The sequence below is a fragment of the Melospiza georgiana genome, chromosome 1 (genome assembly GCF_028018845.1).
Source record: "Melospiza georgiana isolate bMelGeo1 chromosome 1, bMelGeo1.pri, whole genome shotgun sequence".
Lineage (NCBI taxonomy): Eukaryota > Metazoa > Chordata > Aves > Passeriformes > Passerellidae > Melospiza > Melospiza georgiana.
The window spans coordinates 95,110,193-95,132,955 of NC_080430.1; the positions used below are offsets into that span (position 1 = coordinate 95,110,193).

Genomic DNA, 22,763 nt, shown 5'->3' on the forward strand with positions numbered 1-22,763 from the left:
GAGAATTAATAAAAAACTGGAGAAATCTCTTCCCTCCTTTGTTGCCTGATCTGGTCCTCTATCATCTACACAACTCCAATGCCTTCATTTTGGAAAACTGTTATCTGAGAGCAAGAAATTTGATTTCTTTTCTGGGAAACAAGCACTCCATAGAGCTACCCACTGCTCCAGCAATGTTCTCAAGAAAACCCACAGAAAACATATAGAGAGTTCAAGGCCTTCACAAACAACCAGAGAAACAAACAGTCTTGCAACACTCTTTATTCTTTTTGTCTACATTTCTCACATTATTACTGAGATTTTATAGCAACCCTCGTCACAAACATTAAGTTGATGTTCATGTTTTTGAAAGAAGACCTCAATCTCCCCTAAGACAGTTAACTACACTGCCCAAGAGGAAAACTGGAAGTGGGAAAAAAATGAAAACAAAAAAAAAGAAACTGCCATCTAGAGTTTATGAACTTGATTTCCTACTCCACCTACAGGAAAGGTGAATAATAAAGACATGCACCCAAAATAAAACATGTAAGTTTAGCCTAACCATTCACATCTAGAGTCTGTCACTAAAGTTCACTTATAAAAATCAACATGTCTGGGAGAAAACTTTTCCACAGCCCTTTTTTTCTAATAATGCTGAAAACCAGGAACTGAAGAGAATACAGTAGAGCTGCATGACTTGGTAGAGAATGATGAAAATGAGGCAATGACTGAGAACAAGGAAAATAAAATGAGGAAAAACTACTGAGAATTCCTGCAAGATGATAGAATCCAGAGACACAGGTATGAGAGAAAACCAAAGGCACAAGTAAGGCAATGAAAATAAAAGCCAGACAAGGAGACAAATAATTCAAGGAGTCAGTTAAACCATAGGAAGTATATGACAAGACTGCCCAGGGCTTAGTTTTGAAGAACAAGGTTCACAATCATGTGCATTGTTTCACAAACACTGAAAGTAAATGGAACTTCTCCCTCCTCTCCCAACTCAGATTTTACTTCTGGTGGGGAAAAAATAAAACAGAACATGGAGCCAGTTACAACAAAAAGATAGAACCTATGCTGTATCTGAGGCTGGAGAGGCAAGAGGGTAAAATAAAAACTTAAGACCTCAAATAACTGCACCCCCCATTCAACCCAAAAGCTCTTGCGACCCTACAGGATGACAAACAGTCTACCAATGCTCTACACCATGTCCTGGCTCTGCCATACATCTGGACAGAAGTTTAGTGCTTATGGATATGATTCTTATATCCTCAGTGTATTTCTGAGATCAGGGTGGGGAGACCAGCAGGCAAAAAGGGGTGGCTTGTCACTGCTTCCATACAATCTGTTCCCACTAGAGGTGCCCTAAAGGATACTTACACTGGTGAGAGTCCAGGGAATATCTTCCTGAGGCAGGTCCCGATGTGTGCCAGCACCTCGTTCACATCCTCTGAGGATGCCATCTTCATGGAGATGCTGCATTTCTCTGTCTCCATAATCAACTATAACCAAAAGTTCAAGAGGTTGAGAAGAGTATCATATAATTCATGTTGACAAATGAAACAGGAAAACGTTTTAAATGCCAGTTGAATGCTCATAGGAATTTGTTATTCTTTAAGACATGACACAGCAATGCACCAGGTAAAGTTTCTGAAAGTTGTTCTTGAATGTACAAAGACCCCCGTATTCAAACTCTGCTTTTTCTAACAGTGCTCTGCTTCCCACGGGAACACAATTTTCAAAGGATCCTGACCTCAGCTGACACTTTGAAAACCAAGAAATTTCACAGCATTGTCCTCTTTTGAAACATGTCCCAGAACACCAGGAGAAGCAAGCACAGCCTGGCAGGAAACTATTGAATGAGCAGGGTGCCTGTTTCCTCTGGCAAAAAGTAAAAGTCTTTAATGGCTGTGATCCTCTGGAAAAGCTCTAATGCTTTGTTCTGTGCTGCTTAAGAAAATGCTGTGGTGCTGTGCTGTCTGTCTGTGCAGATGAAGCAGTAACTCAGCCAGCATGATTGTCCTGCTGTCTGGGTGATGTGTGCTTCAGAGAGGGGGATAAATAAAGCCTTTTGCAACGTGCCTCTCTTAGATATTGAGTGTTCAGAACCAAATCAGATTAGGGTATGAGTGACACATCAGCTCTGCTGCTGCTTTTGGCTGCATCACAGGAAGCAATGTAATGTTTCTGCTGACTCCAGTGTGAATAGTTAGCACAGCCCAAGCCATCACCTTTTGGACAGGAAGCTGTGTGTGCATGCATGAGGAATAAATAAGGGAAGACAGATAGGAGGAGAGGGGACACTATGCAGTATGATACAGGGAATTGTTTCTTATTGAAGCTGGCTCACAGAGCTCTCTTGGTTCCCAATCCATGCCCAGGGTCACCACCATGATAATCCTAGAAGAGGCTGTATTACCCCTAAAGCACACTGAGACTATTCACACTTTTTACCATCAATTCAACTCCCTTCTGAGCCTGTTGCCACCACTCCCTGACGATGAATGAGTGGGCAACTTACCACAGTTTTCATCATCACCAATATTAGCACAACATTTCCTGATATTCCTCTGTCTGTTTGCTCACTTCTCTTACAGTAGGAAGCTCTTCATGGTTCTCTACAAGATGCCTAACACAAAACTATACCCTTCTGATATCACAGCTATAATATGCTGTTTGCAGGAAAACTGCAACAAAAACATTTGCTCCACAAGAAATAATCTAGGATTCTCTCTGCCTTCAGTTAGAAGTCCCACACAATTCAAACACAAATGAATGTAAACGTGAAAAACCTTAAGAAATATTTTAGGAACAATGTATGCTCATTGAGGCTGCTGAAAATCTCTTGTAAATACTGCTACAACAGTGATTGTCTATGCCTCCAGGAATAATTAGTAATAGTTACCTGGCATTTTAGTACCTTAATTAAAAAAAAAGCCACAAAAACTTAGAATTTAGTAAATGTCTCCCCATTAAAACACCTGGACCTTTTATTTTCCCTCCTTTAAGGAAAGCTTCAAAAGACAGGTTAAAAAGACAAGATGTTAATACAATGAGAGCTTTTCAGAGTTCAAAGTAGCTCAGGCACTCCTATTCCTTAAAAGCTCTTTAAAAGCCAAACACACATGAAACACATGAAGACTTTGATACAATTGAACTGTCAAATCTTGTCAACATGCTCAGATTATGAATTAAAAACGCTCTAAAGGCATTCTTCTTTTCAGCACCTACCCTTTGACATTACTTTTTTGGGCACGTAACTTGCTGTCAAATATATTTTTTGTTGAACCCAGTAAAGGCACAAAGAACAGTTGAAAGCAAAGCATTCCTGCCTGCAATGTAAGCAGTAGCTTTGGGCTGCCCCATAAAGGTTTTCACCACAGAAGCCACTGCAGCTTGTGTGGTGCTGATTGCATACCAGCCACCACTGCTTTACCAGCTCTGAGAAAAAGATCCACTTATGATACAAATGGAAACTTGTACCATACTGAACTAGAGAAAACCCCTATCTATTTCTAACCATTATTCCAAGTGCACAATCATTCCTAAAAATGACTCTTTAAATTCTTATTGTTATTTTTAAGACTTTAGACCAGCAAGAATGCAAGAAGACAAATGCACAGTGTGCTCAGTGGAAGGAGACACCTGCACAGCAGAGCATTACTTCCTTGACTGGCACAGATTTAGCAATGAGTAAACAAGTATCTTATATCTAGAATGCACTCACCTGGCCTGGCTTACTGGAAGTTACTCCTTGGATTTCCAAGTAGCTGAAAGTTAGTTCTAACTGTAGTTAGAAAAGAAAACACCACATTAGTGCAAACATCATCTTATTTTAAAGAGCACTTAAACTTCTCAATGAGGTTAAGAAAACCTTGAGCAGGCTACTCATATTTAATATCAGTTTCTGTAATTGAAACTAAGTATTTCTTAATACCTGGACCCATTTTTCATTTAAAAAATACTTACATTTGTTTGTTACAGGTTTAAATGGTTATTAGAGATTATAGGAATACCACACTGGACATTTTACTGTAAGCAATAAGCACATAAAGCTTACAATCAATTTTATGAAAAAAATTTCCTATAAAAAGCATCATTAATACAATACACTACTGACGTGTATTCTTGTGGCTGATTAATCATTTATTACAATCTTTACAGCTTCACAATTATTCATTAGTTACATTCATCACAGATGTGAAAAATTTTACTGCACAGAAGCTAAAGGGACATGTATATACATTATACATATATATGAATAAAAATATATGAATATATATACATATATATGAATAACATCTATAAATAAGTAAATAAAGATATGAACATAAGTGTCCAAGGACTGCTTTAGCTTATCTAAAACTATGAGAGGAAATGATACGTAAACTTTGAGTGGTTTATTTGGATGACAGTCAGACTAGGCAGGGAAGAACACACTGATTCCATGACTCCAAATGGAATCTTAGAAGGTGGCAGGGAATTCTTCTCCAAGGACAAATCTAGGGCTACAGGGAGTGTAGCTAAGACCCGAATTCACAATTATGTCAACAATCATCTCGACAACTGAGATATACAGAAAGAAACAAACCTCTTGGACTGAATAGTGACGACAGGGCAAGACATTAGCTCATTTCCTTTTAGTTATCATTAAAACCATTGCAACTGAGCAGTCTGTCTGAATTGCACAAAGTTTCCTGTACTTTATCTTATCCTAGGCTCACAGTCAGGGTGCTCCCAGGCTAACTGGCAAGCACCATATCTTTCTATTCCTGTATTTGTGAAAAAGTCAACCCTGAATGACTACTGGGGTGCTCAGAATCCAGACACAACTAACAAGACTCCCTCCCTGTGAAGGCTGGAACAGCACATTGGAAAGCCAGGAACAGAGGTACCAGCTTCCAACCATCAAAAATCTTTCCAAAAAACCTTTGTTATTACTGTCTCTTTGTTGTCTATTTTCTGAATCCTTATCCCTTCAGTCGCCCTCATGATTTGGCAGCATCAGAAGATACAAACACCCCTCCCATTTCTGTGCAAAGTTCACTTTCTGCCGAAGGCCTTTCTTGGTGAACTAACTTTACTCTGAAGTTTTGGGGACTTGATGTGCTTCATCTCCCACATTCTGCTGCAGGGGCAGCACCCACAGCAAACAGGCACTTTCAGGGGTGCTGTCGCATCTGGTTATGAAGCAAGTGCAGGGAACTGAGGGAGAACCAGCACAAGCCTCTTCTCAGGGCTCACACCAACACTCTGCATTTCCCCAAGTGCAAGGCATTCATTTCTCTTCAGTGCTTTATTTCTAAGCTAGGCCTGGCAATCTTTTGTGATGACACAGCCCTGTGCAGTTGACTCAGGGTAGAGAGAAGAAAAAAACCAAATCCACAAAAAAAAAAAAATCTATAGCAGCTATTGTTGGCTACTGGATTAAGCAGGACTATACACACAGAAGGGAAAAGTTCTTTTTTTTTTTTTCCAGTACTAATATTTCTTTGCCTAAATCACAATGAAATTTTAGGGGGGAAGTTTCTGTAATTAAAATCCTTCATATCTTGAAAATTATTTACCTATCAACTTGAGGGTTCTTTTTTTTTTTGCTAAAGTATGTATGTCCAAACACATATATAAAAAGTGTCATTACATGCATACACAATCAAAAATATTTGAAAATTTCACACAGATCCAGTCTCAGGAATTTAGTCTGCAAATCCTCTTGCCTATAATTAACAAATATCAGGAAACATGGCACTATATCTACAGCTCATCTTTGGTTCATTTTTTCTAGTTAAAAATATGAATTTATAGTTCTTGCTTTGCAGCAAAAATGTAAAGCATGTTGTAAACATCATCTACTTCAAACTAAGAAACAATTTTTACAAGGTTGTAAAAGGCATTTCCTCATTTATTACCCAAAATTATATGTTTTTAAAATCCTCTTAAAAAGTTATGTGTGCCTCTCATTTAGGAACCTTTCACTTAACCAGACAGCTAATTTCACAGTTTTCAATTTTTTCAACCAAAACTTAATGAAAGTTGCACTAGAAATGCATCCACAGATCTGAATTACATTCCTACAAATATTTTATATGCTTATTTGTGGGCTTGATGACACATCCAACATTACTAATGTTGCAATATAGACTGTAGCGAGAATTAGCAACCTTTAAGCACTGTCCTTCCATCCCAATCAGTCCGTGTTGATTAGTGAGCATGAACTGATTGGACCAGAGTGTGAAGTTTAGAGGTGGCCATTGTAATATCTTTGATCTAAGGATAATAGTGAGAGTTGGTGTTGGAGTTGAACAACATTAATTCTTTCTAATTTTGATCCTTGTTTAGTAGATACATCTCAACAGCATTGTTTAAACAAAAGTAAGGCTTGGAATCGAATGCAGCAGTAACAGTTACTCAGAACTGGCCATCTCAAGGCATACTCTATTTTGTTAGAGGTCCCCAGAGAAATAAGGTGTCTTTGCTGAACGTTCTCAGCTGTCTTCCGAGGAGTTACTGCCTGACAGGTATATGGAAGTACTGGGGCTCAGAAAGCTTCTCAGCAGCTATTGAAAATACTCCAAACATTAGAAAATTTGCTAAGTTTGACTAACCCTGCTAGAAATGCATTTTCAACCATCCTAATAATTGTTCAGACGTAAAAAGTTTAATTTTTACATAAATCATAAGCACAGCTTCTCATCATCTTCCTTCCATTTGTTATCACAAAAATTACTTTTCTACTTACAGAATACATATTTTAGATTTTACTGAAAACAAAACCAAGTTTTTCAACTGTGCAAATCTATTTAATGAGTTCTGAGAATTGTCTGAAGCACTCAACTAAACAGAGTTATCACTTAGTACTCCAAGCCTCAGCCTTCAAGAGCTTTTTGATGACTTATAATGGTTTGCTATTGTTTAACAAAATCATGATTACCACCCGTCTATCACATTGCCGTTGCACTGATGCCTGAGCTGTTCATCAACTGGATCTATCTTTCCAAGCAAGCAAAAGCCCTGGCTGAAAGCTGCAGTGATTCAAACACCAACAGAAAACCAACTGGAGACATCTGTGCTGCAGGGACAGGGTGATCGACTGAGGAAAATGAGTATCAGCAGAAATTCAAGTTGCAGTTCATCCTACCTGTCAGTCGGCATCTTCAAATTATTGCTATGGATGGTCACATTTACAGTGACCGTAACTGAAAACTTGGCATCAATAATGCCATTTATGGATTCTGGTATTTCTATAAAGTGTGTGTATAAATATACACACACACACATTAGACACACACGTCAAATACAAAAAAATAGGATACGTGCCAAATTCCCATTCACTGATTCCAAGCTGGACGAGATTCTTTTACATCAGTCATTTTCTTATTCATGTGGAAATCATATTTCTCTTCTATAACAATCATTATGAATTGTCACAAGCACAGAAAAAAAAATTCACCAGCATTGGTGAGGCAAGTTGCCAAACTGCTTTTCAAAATGAACAACAAAAATCTTTAGAAAACAGCAGAATTTAATAAAACTCAGAGTTTCTGCCTCCAAATCAAATGCAATCCTATTTGACACTACAAACACTAGAGGGAATAATACCATCAGCTTGATTGCACATAAACTGTCCTTCTATAACATTCATCAGGCTCCTCTCACAGTTCTTCAGGTTAGAGTTTACAATGCAACTCTTCAGCCACCTGCATTTCTAGAAATTAAAATTCCTCTGGAAAAGGAGTGTGTGGATATATATATTTTTTTTAATATATATAAAAAAATTCATTTAAGGCATATACTAACAGAAGCACCATTCTAACTCAAAACCATGCAACATACCATTCCTCAGTTTTGTGGTTTTTTTAACAGATGTACATAACTAAAATATGCTAATTTTTGCTACTTAGTTTATGTAACTTTCATTTGTTGCCCCAGAGTATTTATAGGAACACAGTGATTTTACCTTGGTGGGAATCCGAGACGTTAAAAGAAACGCCCGACATGATGCCAGCACCTATTGAAAAAATAAAAAAGAACAGAATCTGTAAGAAACATTTAGTATTATACAAGATTCTTTTCCAGGAAAATCCTGAAAGCAGAGGGAAAAAGCCTCTAGCAGCGTGAGTGTAGATTCCCTTTGCTGTCATACACCAAAGGAAGCAAAACTGGGATCAGATCCAGTGGAACACACTGAAGAGACTGCTGCAATCTGATCAGCTACAAGCCAGTTAGCACAGCAGTGAACTGAAGAAATCTCTTCCACCAATCTCTCAAGATCATATAACAGAAATCTTAGTGACACTTTAAAAACAACCAAGGATGAGAAGTCCAGGAACAAAGGATGTATTTAAATATTAAAAAAAAAATTTAAAGATTATCGTGATGTTATTAGCAATATAAGAGCCTGTAAGCAAACGGGGGAGTTTTGGACACATTTGGGGTATTTCTTGAGTAAGAACACAAAGATTCCTCATTCATAGCATCTGAATTTCTTCTCCAGTAAAGGCAATGGAAAAATGCAGTTAGGCTAGTGATACCAGTCACTCTGGGGAGAAAACAAAACAAATATTTTGCAAGCTACTGCCAATCAAAATATAATGATTCTATATCATATCACTCCAATCTCCGGTAGCACATCCCACTCACAGATCTCACTCTTTGCAAAAGGAATTACTCATCTTGCAAAACTACAGTATTGTTCATTGATTTACCCACAGAAATATCTGCTGTTTGCTACACCTTTTCCCAGATTGAAAAAAAAAAAAAAAAAAAAAGAAGCAAATTCTACTCAAACACCTGCATCAAAATCCCACAGCTAGGACCTCCTGAACTCAGCCCTTTCCTGTGTCCATGACCAAGTGATCAAAGTTGACACTGAACATGTTCCTCACTTGGAGACGAAGAAGCAGGCTAAGAATGCAACCCAGCATCCAACTTTGAACACTTCAAGGACTGGATTTCAGCTTCAGTTCCTCAGCTGAATAACATCTTGCTAAGTCCTAGGAGCACCAGTGCTGCACCAGTGTTGAGTATTAGCAGATTGTTTCGGGGTTGACATGATTAGAGCCACTGCTCTGGTTACCACTGGCATAGAGCCAGACTGCTACAGAATAACCCATGCCTCCTGGAAGGCTCAACCCTTCCCTGAAGCCCCCTTATGACAGCCTGGTCACACAAAGCTGCTTCATTTCCTTGTTCATGCATAGAGGACAGACGGCCTCTCGTGCTCCCCTCCCAGCTACGCCTATCCCAAGTATCTCTTCCCCAGTTCAGCACCAAGAGAAAGGGGAAGGGCCTACCCAAGGGGTTTTTCCACTGCTCAGCCACAGTTTCCCCAGCAGCTTTCTCTCACAGTAATAAAGCCCTGATCCTTTCCCTGCCTCACCCACCTCCTCAGGGCAGCCCCACACAGTAGGTGCACACCACTCTCCCGGGAGCCTCTGGCTAAGATCACACCCCATGCTCACAGAATAAGCTCACTATATCAGCAGGAGTGCCACTCTCACTCATGAAGCCATCCACAAGCTGTGAAGAGGGGTAGGTGATCAGGCATCCTCCCTGTGCGGGCACCACCAAAAAAACCTCTCCAGTGTCACAGGCAGAGCAGCTTCGGGTCACTACACCTGAGATGCCCAAGTGAGACAGGAGAAAGGAAACTTTTTGAAGAACTGCTTTCCATATTTACCTTCTAGGTAGTGGCCAACAGCATTAGAGACGTGAGTGCTCTGTGTATGTCACCACAGTGGGACAGCTCATTACAGCAGAATCATGTCACAGTCTTGCTTTAAAATATTTGCTTGCATATAAGGATTCAAGCTACTTTATGAGCCTAGAAGGGGTCAATTGAACATGACTACTGTACACATGAGCAGTCTAAACAACAAAGTTAAATGTAAACCAGGTAACCAGAAGGCCCTAAAAAAATTAGATTAGAAAAGAATGTTCCAATAGAGCACATGGCAGTGTATATTTTGTGGCAGACATACCAATGATCCCAAAGTGATCTTTCTAAAACCAACAGAGCTGAAAAACCCACTGACCTTAAGATGCATTTATGTACAAAGAGGCTCCCTGTAAGATGATACTCCCCACTTAGCAGGTAAATGGCTACTCTTCAGCAATAAGATGGTGGGAAAAAAAGCTTGATGTTTCAAATCCAGTAACACAAATTTCTATAGTTTTCACAGTTAAGACTAAGAAATAAGAGTTTGATTCTTCCGTAAAATCACTTGAAGAGAAGGTGAATTATTACTGCAAAATTAATGGCCCATCTTGACAATAGCAGGACAAGATTTTTTTTTTTAAACTTTTTTTACAATGGCAGAATTGGCTGAGGCTTGCCATTTATCACAATTTTAGCTGTTAAAATTTGCGAGTATAGCTTTGAAAGGATCCACTTTAGCTTACTGCTTTCTGATTGTTTTTTCCTAATATTTTCAAAATTTTACTGTGACATCTTCATTTTAATATCACTGGTTTTGCTCATATTTAGCAACAGGGCAGCCTGTACCCCAGTTCAACCCAAGACTTGCTGGATGAGCTGTGAAACATGAATGGTTTGTTTTCAATGACTTCCTTCTCCTCAATAAGGCTGCAGCAGATAAACAAATAATGGCTCTTAGGATGTGGCTCACCCAAGTCTCTGACAATAGGATTCTGCATGGTTGTTTAGGACTTGCAAGGGCAACAGAACATGTATTGCAGGCTCCTCAAAAACACACACCACTCTAGTCCTTCCTTTGAGAAATGTGATGCTGGCACCAAAGGCAGAGGCTCTGGAGGTGTTTTCACACGACAGTTCAAGCTCCCTCTTGAGAAACAAGCTATTTTTGTACAGGAAAACCCAGGTCTGTGCATTCCTCTGACAAGAATGAGTATGTGTCTGATTGCACAATTGTCTAGGGCTTTCAGAAACATCCAAGAGTGCTGTTTTTCATGAACAGGCAGATTCTAGATTTCCTGGGGTTTTTGATTTCTTCATACAAAGAAACTAAAAAGCAGAAGCAGCCACCCTTACTCTCAAGCAATCCTCAGGCATCTTATCAAGAAGGTTCTGTCACTTTTCCACTCATTTTGCACCCAGGGAACCTTGAGCACAGTAGTGTCACGGTCAAAGTCACTTGGAAGTCCAGAGGCTCAGAGCAGCAGACACCCTAACTCCAGGGATAACCCGGAATAAAGAGCTCCCTGGCTCACAACCCATCAGGAGTGTCAGCTGGGCAGGGTGTATAAGCCACCTTTTCATCTGATAACAAAATGATCTCACTTGTTCAGCTTAATGTGTCACAACCCTGCTCCTCCATAACCTTTTTATTTGGGCACCAGTAGTATTCAATCATCAATGAAATTAAAAGATCCCACCAACAGGTAAATACACACAGGGTGAAGAAAGAGGCTCAGGAGTTAATTCATGCTTTAACACGCCTGTAAGCCAAAAGGTTTGCGAGTGACTGATGTAAAGGCAGCAAGCACATCCAGACAAATTTTATACAGGACACACAACCTGGCTGTTGCTCCATGGAAAGGACAACAAAAGAGAATTATATTTAGTTAACAGCAGCTTTGGTCTATCTTCCTACTCTGCCTTTTTTAAAGCATAAAAAAGGATTATTATTTGAATTTTAAATGACTCCTACTCACACACACATACCCAAGTTGATGATTTCTTAATGTTTTTATCATTCCAAATTCTGTAATACTCCCTACGCTGCTCAGAATGTACATGAAACAAAATTGGGAAGCATTCACCAAAAACATATCCTGCAAATTACTGTCTCCAGAGATTCATGGCCTACAAGGTCATCTTCTATTTACCAGAAACATAATGTATTTCAGTAAATAACATAGATCCTCTGTGAGCATATCAATATAACAAATATACAGATGCATTTTGTCATTTATTGTCAAATCCCAGCCTGATTACCCATTCTAAGTTAAATTAACAGGGCTGCACTGGGTTAACCCAGCCACCCTACCTGGCAGTCACTCTTGGGAAGATCACTAGAGAAACACAGCTCTGTGCTAATTGCATCTATTTTGCCAGACAAACCACAGCAACTAAAACTACCTCATCTATATTTAAAGCAGTTTCAAATCCATAAGGAAATGCAAATCATCTGAAAAACACCATTACCCTTTTTAAAATGCTCAGGAATGAAGAGTTCTGGAAAACACAGTGAGCATACTTGGGCTTCGTGACTAGACATGAAACGAAATCAAACCTCCTCAACACTTCATGGGCCTGGGAAGTTGCATGATGCTCCCACCACTCACCACCACAGATGTTTTGAAACTTCCTTCTGCTGAAATCTCAAAATAAAGATGATTAACCAAATATTTTTCCCTTGCTGGGAACTGATGAACAGATACTCTAAAAAAAATCCAAAATCAAAAACAAAAACTAACTTTGTACTTTTTTTTGATCAACTGTTGCAATTTTACACCTTAAAATGTACTCCACCATAGCTTCCTTAGCCCCTGGTATCTGCCATTTTGTCAGCCTCAAAATTGATTCAGTCTCTTCCATTATAATGTACTCGTGGAAAGAAGCATTTGTAACAGGTTTCCTTATTTCTTATCACATTCTTATGACAGCCATCATCTTGTGAATGCCTTGAATCCAGAAAACAGTCACTTTTCTGTATATATCTTAGTTATACCTTCCCCATTTTTCTCATTAATCATTACATTATCCAAAACATCACCATTTTTAAGTTTCCACCTCTATTAGCTCCTTTATGATTTCTCTCATAAGCTTTCCACTGCTACTGCCGACTCAATCTCTATTGTGTATGCAATAATGTGAGGTAAAGCAGCAGCACTAATACAGTTTTTGCTTGGTTAAAACACGGATGAATCAATACATGTTAGAGCATCCAGCCTCCCTCAGTCCCTGCACGATCGACCGTTCCCTTCCCGGGTTGCATGCCTGATGTTGTAAATGCTTCATCCTCAAGCAACTGGAGTTCGATTAGATAAAAGGCCCCTTTCAGCACCATGGTAGAGATATTAGAGCTGGGTTTGAGAGAGGCACTTCCTGCTAAAAGCACCGAGCCTCACTACACAAAGAGGCTAGCTGACATCCTGGAGGGCTTTTTGGTGCGCTGATCAGCTCAGGCGCAAGAGGAACACGTATGCAGCAGCATCTGAAATGGTGGCATTGCTTGGCACATGGTGGGTTTCTCTGCAGAGAGCTGACACCAGTGAAAAATCCCCAATCTGAGGGCTTGCAGCACCACCACTTTCACCCACACAGCCCTCACCATTGAGTTTGGCTCTGATCGTTTGGTCTCGACTACTTTTGAAGCACCATCTGTGATAAAACCACTGACGGACCTTGTTCACTCCTACTCCAAATGTCCCCTTATTTATACACCAATACTAAAGCAGTCTTTTGCTACTGAAGAAGTACTGTTAGGGAAGACTTAGTGCATTTCAGTTCACACACAAAAACAGAGTTTCTCCCTCACTGAGAGGACCCTTAGCCAAGTTGAACACATTCCCAGGCTCGCCTAAGTCGCTGGTGCCTGTGTGGCCAGCCAAAGACCAAAACACAGTAAGGGGAGCTGCTACTTGCATCAGTACAACTCTCTCCTGCCCAAGACAGGGGTAAGCTCTGCAGCACAAATAACTACCTGAGCCATCCCCATGAAGGGGCTGCTCTGCTGCATGTTTCTCTATTACCATTCCTCAAGCCAACCACTGCTTCCTCAAAAAGGCTCCCTGACTGGAGCCGTGGACAGAGCATGAGCCGCCTGCCACAGGAATGCTGTGCAGATCACAGCTTTCACTGGTCCTTATTGCCACCACACTACTTTAAAAATTCAAGCCTGCTCTGTTAAGGGTCACCAATTTCTGTATTTTCTGGATGGCAGAGGAAACAGTTTTTAGTGGATCTTTTTTTGTTGTTGTTGTTTTTCTTTGGGGGGTTTTTTTGAGGTTTTTTTAATGTGTGCTCAAATATCAGAAGAAATGCCAATAAATCTGCTGTGTTTAGAGAAGAGAAGCACCTTTCTCAATACTGCAGGGAACAAGACAGGGGACACCACAAGATGGCACAACGGAGTGCTTCACACACATCTCCTTTTCAGTCCAAGTCAGAGGACCCATTAACAGAAGTGCTTATTTAGCACCTGGAAAGCTGTTCAAATCTGCAGAGCAATTTCTACTTCAGAGGCAGAAATGAACAAATCTTGCCTAGAAGACAGGTAAGAAAAAACATCCTTGTTTTAGAATTAATAACAACTAAGGCACGGACACTGAAAGATTTGCCTAAAACAAAAAGGCAAGATGAAGTGGTAAAGCTTGAAAGAGAAGCTTGGAGTAAAAAGGGTCCTAATTCCAATGTTTGAGAAGAAACAAAGTAGCTTGGAGGTTTATCAGCAAATTAAGACAAAATTTCCAGACATAACTAAATTTGTTCCAACACCTCTACCAACACTACCACTACACCTACAGCCAGTGTCCTAGGCCTGTGAACTGTTTCTAAAAAACACATGAATCAAATTGTGCTTCTTTAACACCTGTGAAGCACAAAGAAACATGAACACTTGTACAACCCTGTCTGCAACAAGCAAATTATCCAGCTGTTTTAGCAAAGGTGGGATTTCAGAAGAAACTGAGATATGCTCACCTTTGGCCAGACATCACCTATGGCAGCAACAGGACCCGTGGACACTCCAACTGCCCAGTCCTCTCACTGAAGTGTTTTGGGATCTGTCACCAGTGGTGCAGACTGGGACTGTCCTCATTTACAGATTTTACATTCAAAAGTTTTGTATCTTAGATCATTAACCACAGAGCTGCTTGAGGAGGGGCAGCCACCTACTGCCTGTGTGCACAGGTCTCCCTTGTTCTGGCCAACAATCAGTCATGGAACAGTTTCATGGCATTGTGAGGACGTCCAACACAGAGCACTAAACACAATCCCCTGCAGGCTGCAAAGCTTCCTTGTCATCCTGCTCACCACCACACAATTCCCAACAACAACAAACCATAATGCTGTAAAACACTAAATACCAGAAGACCCACCTAGAGTGTTATTTAAGCTTGCTCTGAGCCATAAAAATGGGAATCAGCAGCTGCATTTCAACAATTCAAAGTCTTCTCCATGGCACTGGACACAGCCAGGGCTGATACCAGCCAAGGCAGAGGAGGGGAGCAGGCTCAACCACATACTCTCACATGTCAGCTCATCAATGAGGGGTAACACCCCAAAGGGGGGATTTCTTTCTCTGTACCTACATTATACAAAACCAGGTCACTAGCACATTAGTGTTAATATACCTTTATTTCACTTTTTTCCTACTTTTGCTCTTATCTGTATACAGCCATTACACAGATTCAGTGCTGAAATGCAGGTTACAATGTGCTTCAACAGGATTCCCACATACTCACCTTTTACAATGTTCTAGACCCCCAACACCTGGTTAAAAAGTAGGTTGAAAATATTTTGTTGACTATTAATTCAAAACAGCATGGGCTCCAGCATTTTCTGTGCAACAGTTTTTTATGCTTTTCTCTCCATCACAAAAAGATGTGATGGAGAGAAGGGTACAGGCACCCTTTAGAAAAACCCTCCCATTACCTGTCCATGGTGTCAATAATGAGAAATGTCCATACCCCTTCCTGCACAGCTTCCCTCTGTGTTTACACACAGCAGTTAAAATGGAAGCATTTTGGTGTGCTGCAAATGACGCTGTTTCCATGCAGAAGTAGCTGGAAATAGATTTTGCTATTACAGTGCTTTTATTCTTATCTTCTTTAATTTCATCACTTAGAAATGCCAGATTAAACATTTTGCAGTGATCCTTGGTGAGGGGATTGCTCTCTTTCTAAGTGTATCACAGCAACCATAACGAAGAACTTTAAAGACCAGGAAACAAAACAAAAACTTCAGGTTCAGAGGAAATGCAATTTGATCCACAGCACAAGCATTTTATAAGAAACTCTTCTACAGACATTCTAATTTGCTTTTAGCTACCAACATTTAAATAAAGATTTAATTATTGAAGTGCAATGTTCTTAGCCACAATGGATATTGAAATAAATAAAATAAGCACAGTACAACAGTTTTCCTCAATAGTCACTGCTATGAACCACAGTTTCAACAAAAATGACCTTGGATAGCCCCAAGAGCTGAGGGCCAGAGAAAGATATCAGCTTAATAAATCTGTATAATTAAGTCTTTTGTGTAGTCTCCCCGGCATACACAAATTGAAACACAAAACAACGGGCAGAGAATCATAAAACCCCCAAGCCAAAGTAGTTCTTTCCCAATGAAACCATTGCTGTGGGTGCAAGACAAAACCTTCTTCATGACTAGGTCCAGAGGGGATGCAAGGTCCTCTCCTCTACACTGCTATAGGAGCCTCACTGCTGTCCTCAGGTGCACTCCTGATTTCCTTTTATTCCTCTTGCTTCCCCACAGTACCCCTTTTCCATCCCTATCATCTGTAAAATACGATGTACCCACTGGAACTAACACGACTGTGACAGCCACTTCATCCCTAATCACCTGAGCTACACTGCAAGTCTTCATCTTTATATACTTTGATATCTTAAGACCATCAATCTTTCAAGAGAGGGATGGTGCTTGAGTGCTGAAACCAGCTACTTGGCCATTAAAAATCCTTAAAAGCCACCACTATATGCAGGACACTCAAACTCACAGATTTTGTAATACTGTTTTACTTTTATTTTTATCCCTATTACAGCTATTTTATTTCTAATGTATCACAATTCACCTCTGCTAAAGAAATCTTTTCTTTCAGAGTCTAAAATAACCTTCCAGAAATGGCAAAAAGGGAGCAAACTACTCCCCTGTCCCTGCTCAAGAAAGGAAGGCTCAAAGGGACTTCCCCTTGCCCACTGCTATCCCTGCATGAAAAGGGCAGTGAAAGAGAGGCCACTTCCAATACGGAGCTCTCCCACAGCTCTCAGCCTTCATTCTTCAAGTGGTGGGAGCTGAAGATGGCTGGGACATCCCCTGGTGGCCTACCCAGGGACACCCACCCACTCACCCCCTCAGCTGATGAGCAGCTACCATCTCCTGGAGAAAACTCTCAACAGGATCCCTGTCATGCACTTAACTCTTACAGCCAGGGCAGCTAAATAATGAGGTGTGAAGAGTGTTTCCACTTTTTTTGTCATGCAGGTGCAGGGTGCTGGACTCTTTCCTAGGAAATTCTGCACCAAAGCCCCCTCCCTGCTCCCACTCTGTATCTAACGGGCAGGAAACCCAGCAACCAGGCCAGCCTCAAGCAGTGACACAGCTGATTGCATCTGGCTTCCCCTTAAACAGAAATTCAGGAACTACCACATTCCAGAGAAGCAATTTTGCCTCCATCATGCTGCAAAAAAATACCTGGCAGTCTCCCCCACTCTCCAAATGAACACTATCTTGTCTACCTAAGAAGTACAGGCTGCATGAGCTGAGCAAAAACCACTAAGTAACCATTGATGGAGGGGAATTTTTCTTTCTGCTGATTTTTAAAAGTCTTATGATGTCAATTATCTAATGTTGTTAATTATTAAAAATGAATATGCTCCTATTCAATAAAAAAGCCATTTTCAGAATTTCTGCTTTTGCAAAGATTCTTGAGTGTGTCACGCTATTGCTGACTATGTGTTACTTATGCAGCTTCTTATACAATATATAAACCTGGAAAAATGCATGCAATAACAAAATATCCCCATTTATCTGAGAACAACTTCAATTTCTAAGAGCCAAATGGATAAACAAATAAAAAAAATCAGAAACTATGCTCAAAAAGAAGGGAATAACAATTCACTGACTGCAAAAACACCAAATGATTCTGCTCTTCAAACTTAGGAGTATAACAATTGCTGCAACTTGGTTATCAACACTCAAAAGATTTCAGTAGTTTTTAAACTACCTTGCCTCTGAAAATTTGGAAAAAAAAATCAGCTTGCTTCCCCAGAGAGCCTTCCCAAGATTCTCCACATGATGCAAAAGTCTTCTAAATCAAACTCTTTTTCAGAACAGTTTTGTGTGTGAATTTTGGTTTTAGAAGCACTGATCCATGTGCTTGATGCTAGTTAACTATTGCTCATTTCAGAACACAAGAGTCTTAGGGAAAGGAAGAGAGCTTTTAAAAGGTTACTTCACTACTTTACTACTTCTAAGTTGTGAACTTACAACTCACTCTGCTTGTCAGAGCAAGCTACAGAATTGTAGAGTGAACTAGATCCTCCTGGGCTTTATCATTTTATCTAGAGTAATGATTTACAAGCTCTTCAATTTGTGGGCTATCTTACTTTTCTCTATGGAGGTATAGCACAGCCTGCCAAAAAGGAAAGTAAACCTGAGAATAATGGCCTTTGCTCTTTTTAGATGGTAGATTTTAAACCACCACAGTCCATCTTAGTTTGTAAGACCCAAGGCTTGCAAGTGCATTTTTAAGTTTATGCCAGTTATAAAGTATGGCATTCATATACACACACCAGTTTAGCTAAATTTGCTTCTAATGTGACTATCATCCTTAGCCTAAATTCACAGTAACACTGATTAAGTATGACTGGAGTTACACATCAACCATCAACCACTTCAATAAACTCACCTATATTCAGTCAATTTGCTGGTATTCTCACAGACATCAGAAAGAAAAATGTCATTCAATTGTACTGCCTAAATAGCTGATTAATGTGTGTCATCACCATTTTTTACCCACTTCTTGTTTATCATCTCTTCTCAACATCTTTCATTGCTTTAAGTTCTAAATGTTTTCTTTTCCTTTTGTTGAGCTTTGATGCTTATATCAACAGAGGAGTTTTGTACAACTAAATTTAGAAGTTTTAAAGAAATCTCTGTATTTTTGAATTACACAGCTAAATTCCCAAACACGCCATAAATAAATGATCAGTGTCTTGGTAGCAGGTTTGCACAAAATTTTACCCAACAGACTATCAGGTATGTGGAAGATTTGAACCCTGCCCACACACAAACATCTGTATTACTGAATAATTAACTTAATTATTCAGATGAGACTATTAATGATGTCAGTAAAGCACAGCCATTAAAACTCAAAACCTCCCACCTACAACTGCAACAGAAAAAAGCCCCAGCTTTATCTTCCATGTCTTTTGTGTCAGGGTCATGTAATCACTCAATTTGTCTACATTATCTCTCTCTCTTTTTTTTTTGGTTTTTTTTTTTTTTTTTTGCAGGCTAGATACAGATGTCTTCTTTTTCCCTTCCTTAAATCCTAGTATGCTTCACACAAGTGCACCAAGAAATGAAGATAAGGAGCAAAAAGCATCCATGTCAACATGTCTGTGATGGAATGACTTTTCAAATTCAGTTGCATGACAGAGGTCACAACAGTTCTGAAACGGCCACTACCTCCCCCCTGCTCATAAATTAGATAGGAACTTAAGAGATCTTCTGTCTTCAAGTATAGATACCTCCTAAAGTAGAGGTGAAGGCAGGTGGAAACAATGGGACACTCTATTGGCATCTACTCCAGGCTGTGTAAAGAAGCTCCAGGAGACAGTGCCTTGCTCAAGCTAAATTAGCAAGAGTGCTCACTTGTTTAACAGAAAAAACAACATGTTTAACAGAAAAAAACAAAATCTATTTGCCTCAAACAATTGCATCATCATGACCATGAAGTACATTTTTAATGAGGACACTCCTACCCTAGAAGCTGTTAATGTACACAGACACGCAGTTAAGGCCCAATCTAAAAATGCAGGTGACAGAAGCAAGTAGATATAACCCTTTCAAGAAGAGATACCAAATACCAGTGTTTTAAAATAATATATCTATGCCCACTCTTTGCATGATAAAGACCACAGTATTTCATCCAATAATATCAGAATCAAGCCTGTAACCTCAGCTCCTCTCAATCTGATGCCTCAGAGCAGTTTCAGAAGTGAAGCATCTGTTGTGGTTGCTAATAAAAAGTCTGAAGAATTCTGCTTTCAAATATGCAAAAGTGGGTGGGGGAGAGGGGGCAGTTTCACTTTCCTGCAGCCACATGAAGATACATAACAGCTTTCAAAGTACATTATTGACTCACTCATGGTAAAAATCAATCAATTCTATGAAGTTTATGGAGCCTGGTAAATTAGCTAGAAAAAAACACAAGCTTCTCTGGTTCCTCAGGGTTCACAATATGCGATCTGACCCTGGCTGTAACAATCATGTCACTCTAAACAAATGATGAAGGAACCATAGCTGTCTGGAAACCCTGGTACTCAATAATGTTCCTTCCAAGGGGGCCAAAGCCTATAGAGCACAGGCTTCAAAGAGCCCTGCACTGAAACAGTGCAGCAACAGAAAAAAAAGTGAGGTCACCAAATGCAGATGTGAGGTGAGACACAACCACACAGGGAGAAGCATCAGCTTTCATAATAGGGAATCATTTCTGGGGAGGGGCACATGATACTTCCCTGCAATCAAACCAGAAAGAGGATTTAATACAAAGGAAAAACACTACAGAAGTGACAAATGGCAAGGTAATTCCATTTAAGGACTAACACAATAATTTTTCCTCTTTACTCAGTTTCTAGTTTTTGCCACATCTCTGCTCCCAGCAGGCTGCGTAATCCATCTAAAGACTCCAATATCACACAAAAACCTTTATTGCTAAGGACAGTGATTTTTTTTTTTTATACTGTCTGAAGTGGCTACTTGCCAGCAACATGCCAGCATTCTGAGGAAGAACTGGTAAGAAGAAAAACTAGGCTGAGGCTGAGCAACCTCTTCAGCTGTGACTCTGTAAGATTTATTCTAGGCAGAAACAAAGAGATTGCACTTACACACAGCAAGCTGAAAGCAAGCCCAGGAAAGCCTGGGCTGCTCTGCTGATAGCAGCTCTGCTCATGCTCAGTCAATGTGCTTGAGACAGACTACACTTCCTGACATGCAGCCCGTGCAAGACATGCTGGATTTTGGCATTTGAGTTCAGGTAAACTTAAAAGAGTGGCTGTGATCTCCAGATAGCCAGCATGCATGGTTTCTCCTGGATCACCAAAGACTTGGAAATCCAGGAGAAATGCATCATACCTACCTTCAATATTCTACCAAGTTCTGGTTTCCCCCTACCCCAAGTGCAATCAGAAAACATGATCAGAGAAACTCAAATGCATGGGGATTGCCAAGATCAAGGACAGAGGTTCATAGAAGGGTTAATCTGTGCCAAGACAAGCAGTCTTGCTTTAAAAGCTCTGAACACCTGACACTAACACTGAGTTCGCTCCCAATGGCAAGTTTACCCTGGGCTAAATTTGTCACCTTTCATATGCCTATGTTGCAATTCTAGCACACTGGATTTTTGCTTATCAAATGCACAGCCTGCCCTTTTGTCTGCAGCTGCTTCAGTGCTATTTGCACCATGTTTCTGCCTGGAGGTTTGTCCCTAGGCTCCTGGGCCCATAGCTTGAGAAGCTCATAATTGGCAGATCTGGGACACTAAATAATTCTTAGTGAAAGCCAGGAAGCTTCTGAAACCAACAAACAAGACCAAAAAACATCTCAGTCGGGGATGTGTGTATGTGTAATGAATGAAAAACAGTGGTAACAGAACTGCGTGAAAATGTTTCTTTCCAGGTCACTTTTACCATGGAACATGTTTTGATTCTCTACATTCACTCTGCTGATGTTATAAACCCACCCCTTTTCATTAGTAAATGCATAGACAGCTGCAGAACCACACTTTAAATGAGGCAGTGCTGTGTTCTATTCCAGATTATTAGTCTGAAATAGCACCACTTGCAGTGCATTTACTCCTGTGTACTACAGCTAGTACTGCTTTTATAATGGAGCAGTGATTCAAGTACTTTCTGGCTCATTCTAACAAACTGACAAAGAGAGACTACAAATACAAGGTAACCAATAGTTTTAAAGAAGGAAAAAGACCGTACTGATTAGTGTTTAATTTGCTGATTCCTAGAGAAAAGAGAAACCTTTTGAACCTACAAACAAATGAGGCCATCTGAAAAGTATGAAGGAAAGGGCAAGACTTAAAAGCTGATGTATTTAAACAAACTAACTAACTAAAAATTATAATCAGTGCTATCTCCACAACCCATAAAACCGGTACCTTTCTGGTACAGCTCCATAAATCAATTTTGTTATCAAAATACAGTCAGCAAATCTATAAAACCCACACACACAAAAGGAAGTCTAGAGTTCAACAATCATCTCTGTCTTACCCTTGTTATTAATTGAAACAGATGGCAGTGGGGGTGGTAATAGCTACACACAATTCGGGACACTTCAGAGGAAGCTTTACAACAGTCACACAAATACATGGTGCCTTTTATTCTAACCATATTCACACAGAAATAGTTGAGGATGAACCAGCATTAGACACAGAATCTACCTTCTCTTTTATGCATACAAACTGCTCTCTTCCAAGACCCAACGACATCCACTAGATCATTGGTAAGCAGCAGGAAATTTAAATCATTCAATCCAAGATGGAAAACATCCTAATTTTTTTTTAAAGGGAACTAAATTTATACCCTGGAATAATATATTAAATTGCTTGCAAAGCAAGGAGGACTGCATCAGACTTGGCACTTCACATTCTAGGTCACACTTGCACAAAGCAGGCAAGAAAGTGAAGGAAATCAATTAGAAGTGAAAAGCCTCCATGCACGTGCCAAAATTCAGTCTTAGGATGCAGCTGTGCAATCCATTTAATCCAGCCTAACACAGCTAACCCAGAGAGGCTGAGCCCACTCCCCCCCAGTTCCACCATGCTGCAGGGCACTTCCAAAGCCACCCAGCCTCTCAGGTGGCTCAGCCAGGCTGAGGGCTC

General features: G+C 40.0%; 1 protein-coding gene across 6 annotated transcripts in view; it reads right to left on the minus strand.

Annotated features, from left to right (window-relative positions):
• Positions 1-22,763, minus strand: part of CARMIL1 (capping protein regulator and myosin 1 linker 1) — a 188,959-nt gene that overhangs the window by 103,145 nt on the left and 63,051 nt on the right. For all 6 annotated transcript variants that reach the window (XM_058022148.1, XM_058022131.1, XM_058022110.1 and 3 more), the window contains exons 3-5: positions 7,937-7,987; positions 3,707-3,766; positions 1,360-1,481 (exon numbers count right to left, since the gene is read on the minus strand). In XM_058022148.1, the coding sequence (XP_057878131.1) occupies positions 1,360-1,481; positions 3,707-3,766; positions 7,937-7,987 (233 nt within the window). The remainder of the gene's footprint in view (positions 1-1,359; positions 1,482-3,706; positions 3,767-7,936; positions 7,988-22,763) is intronic.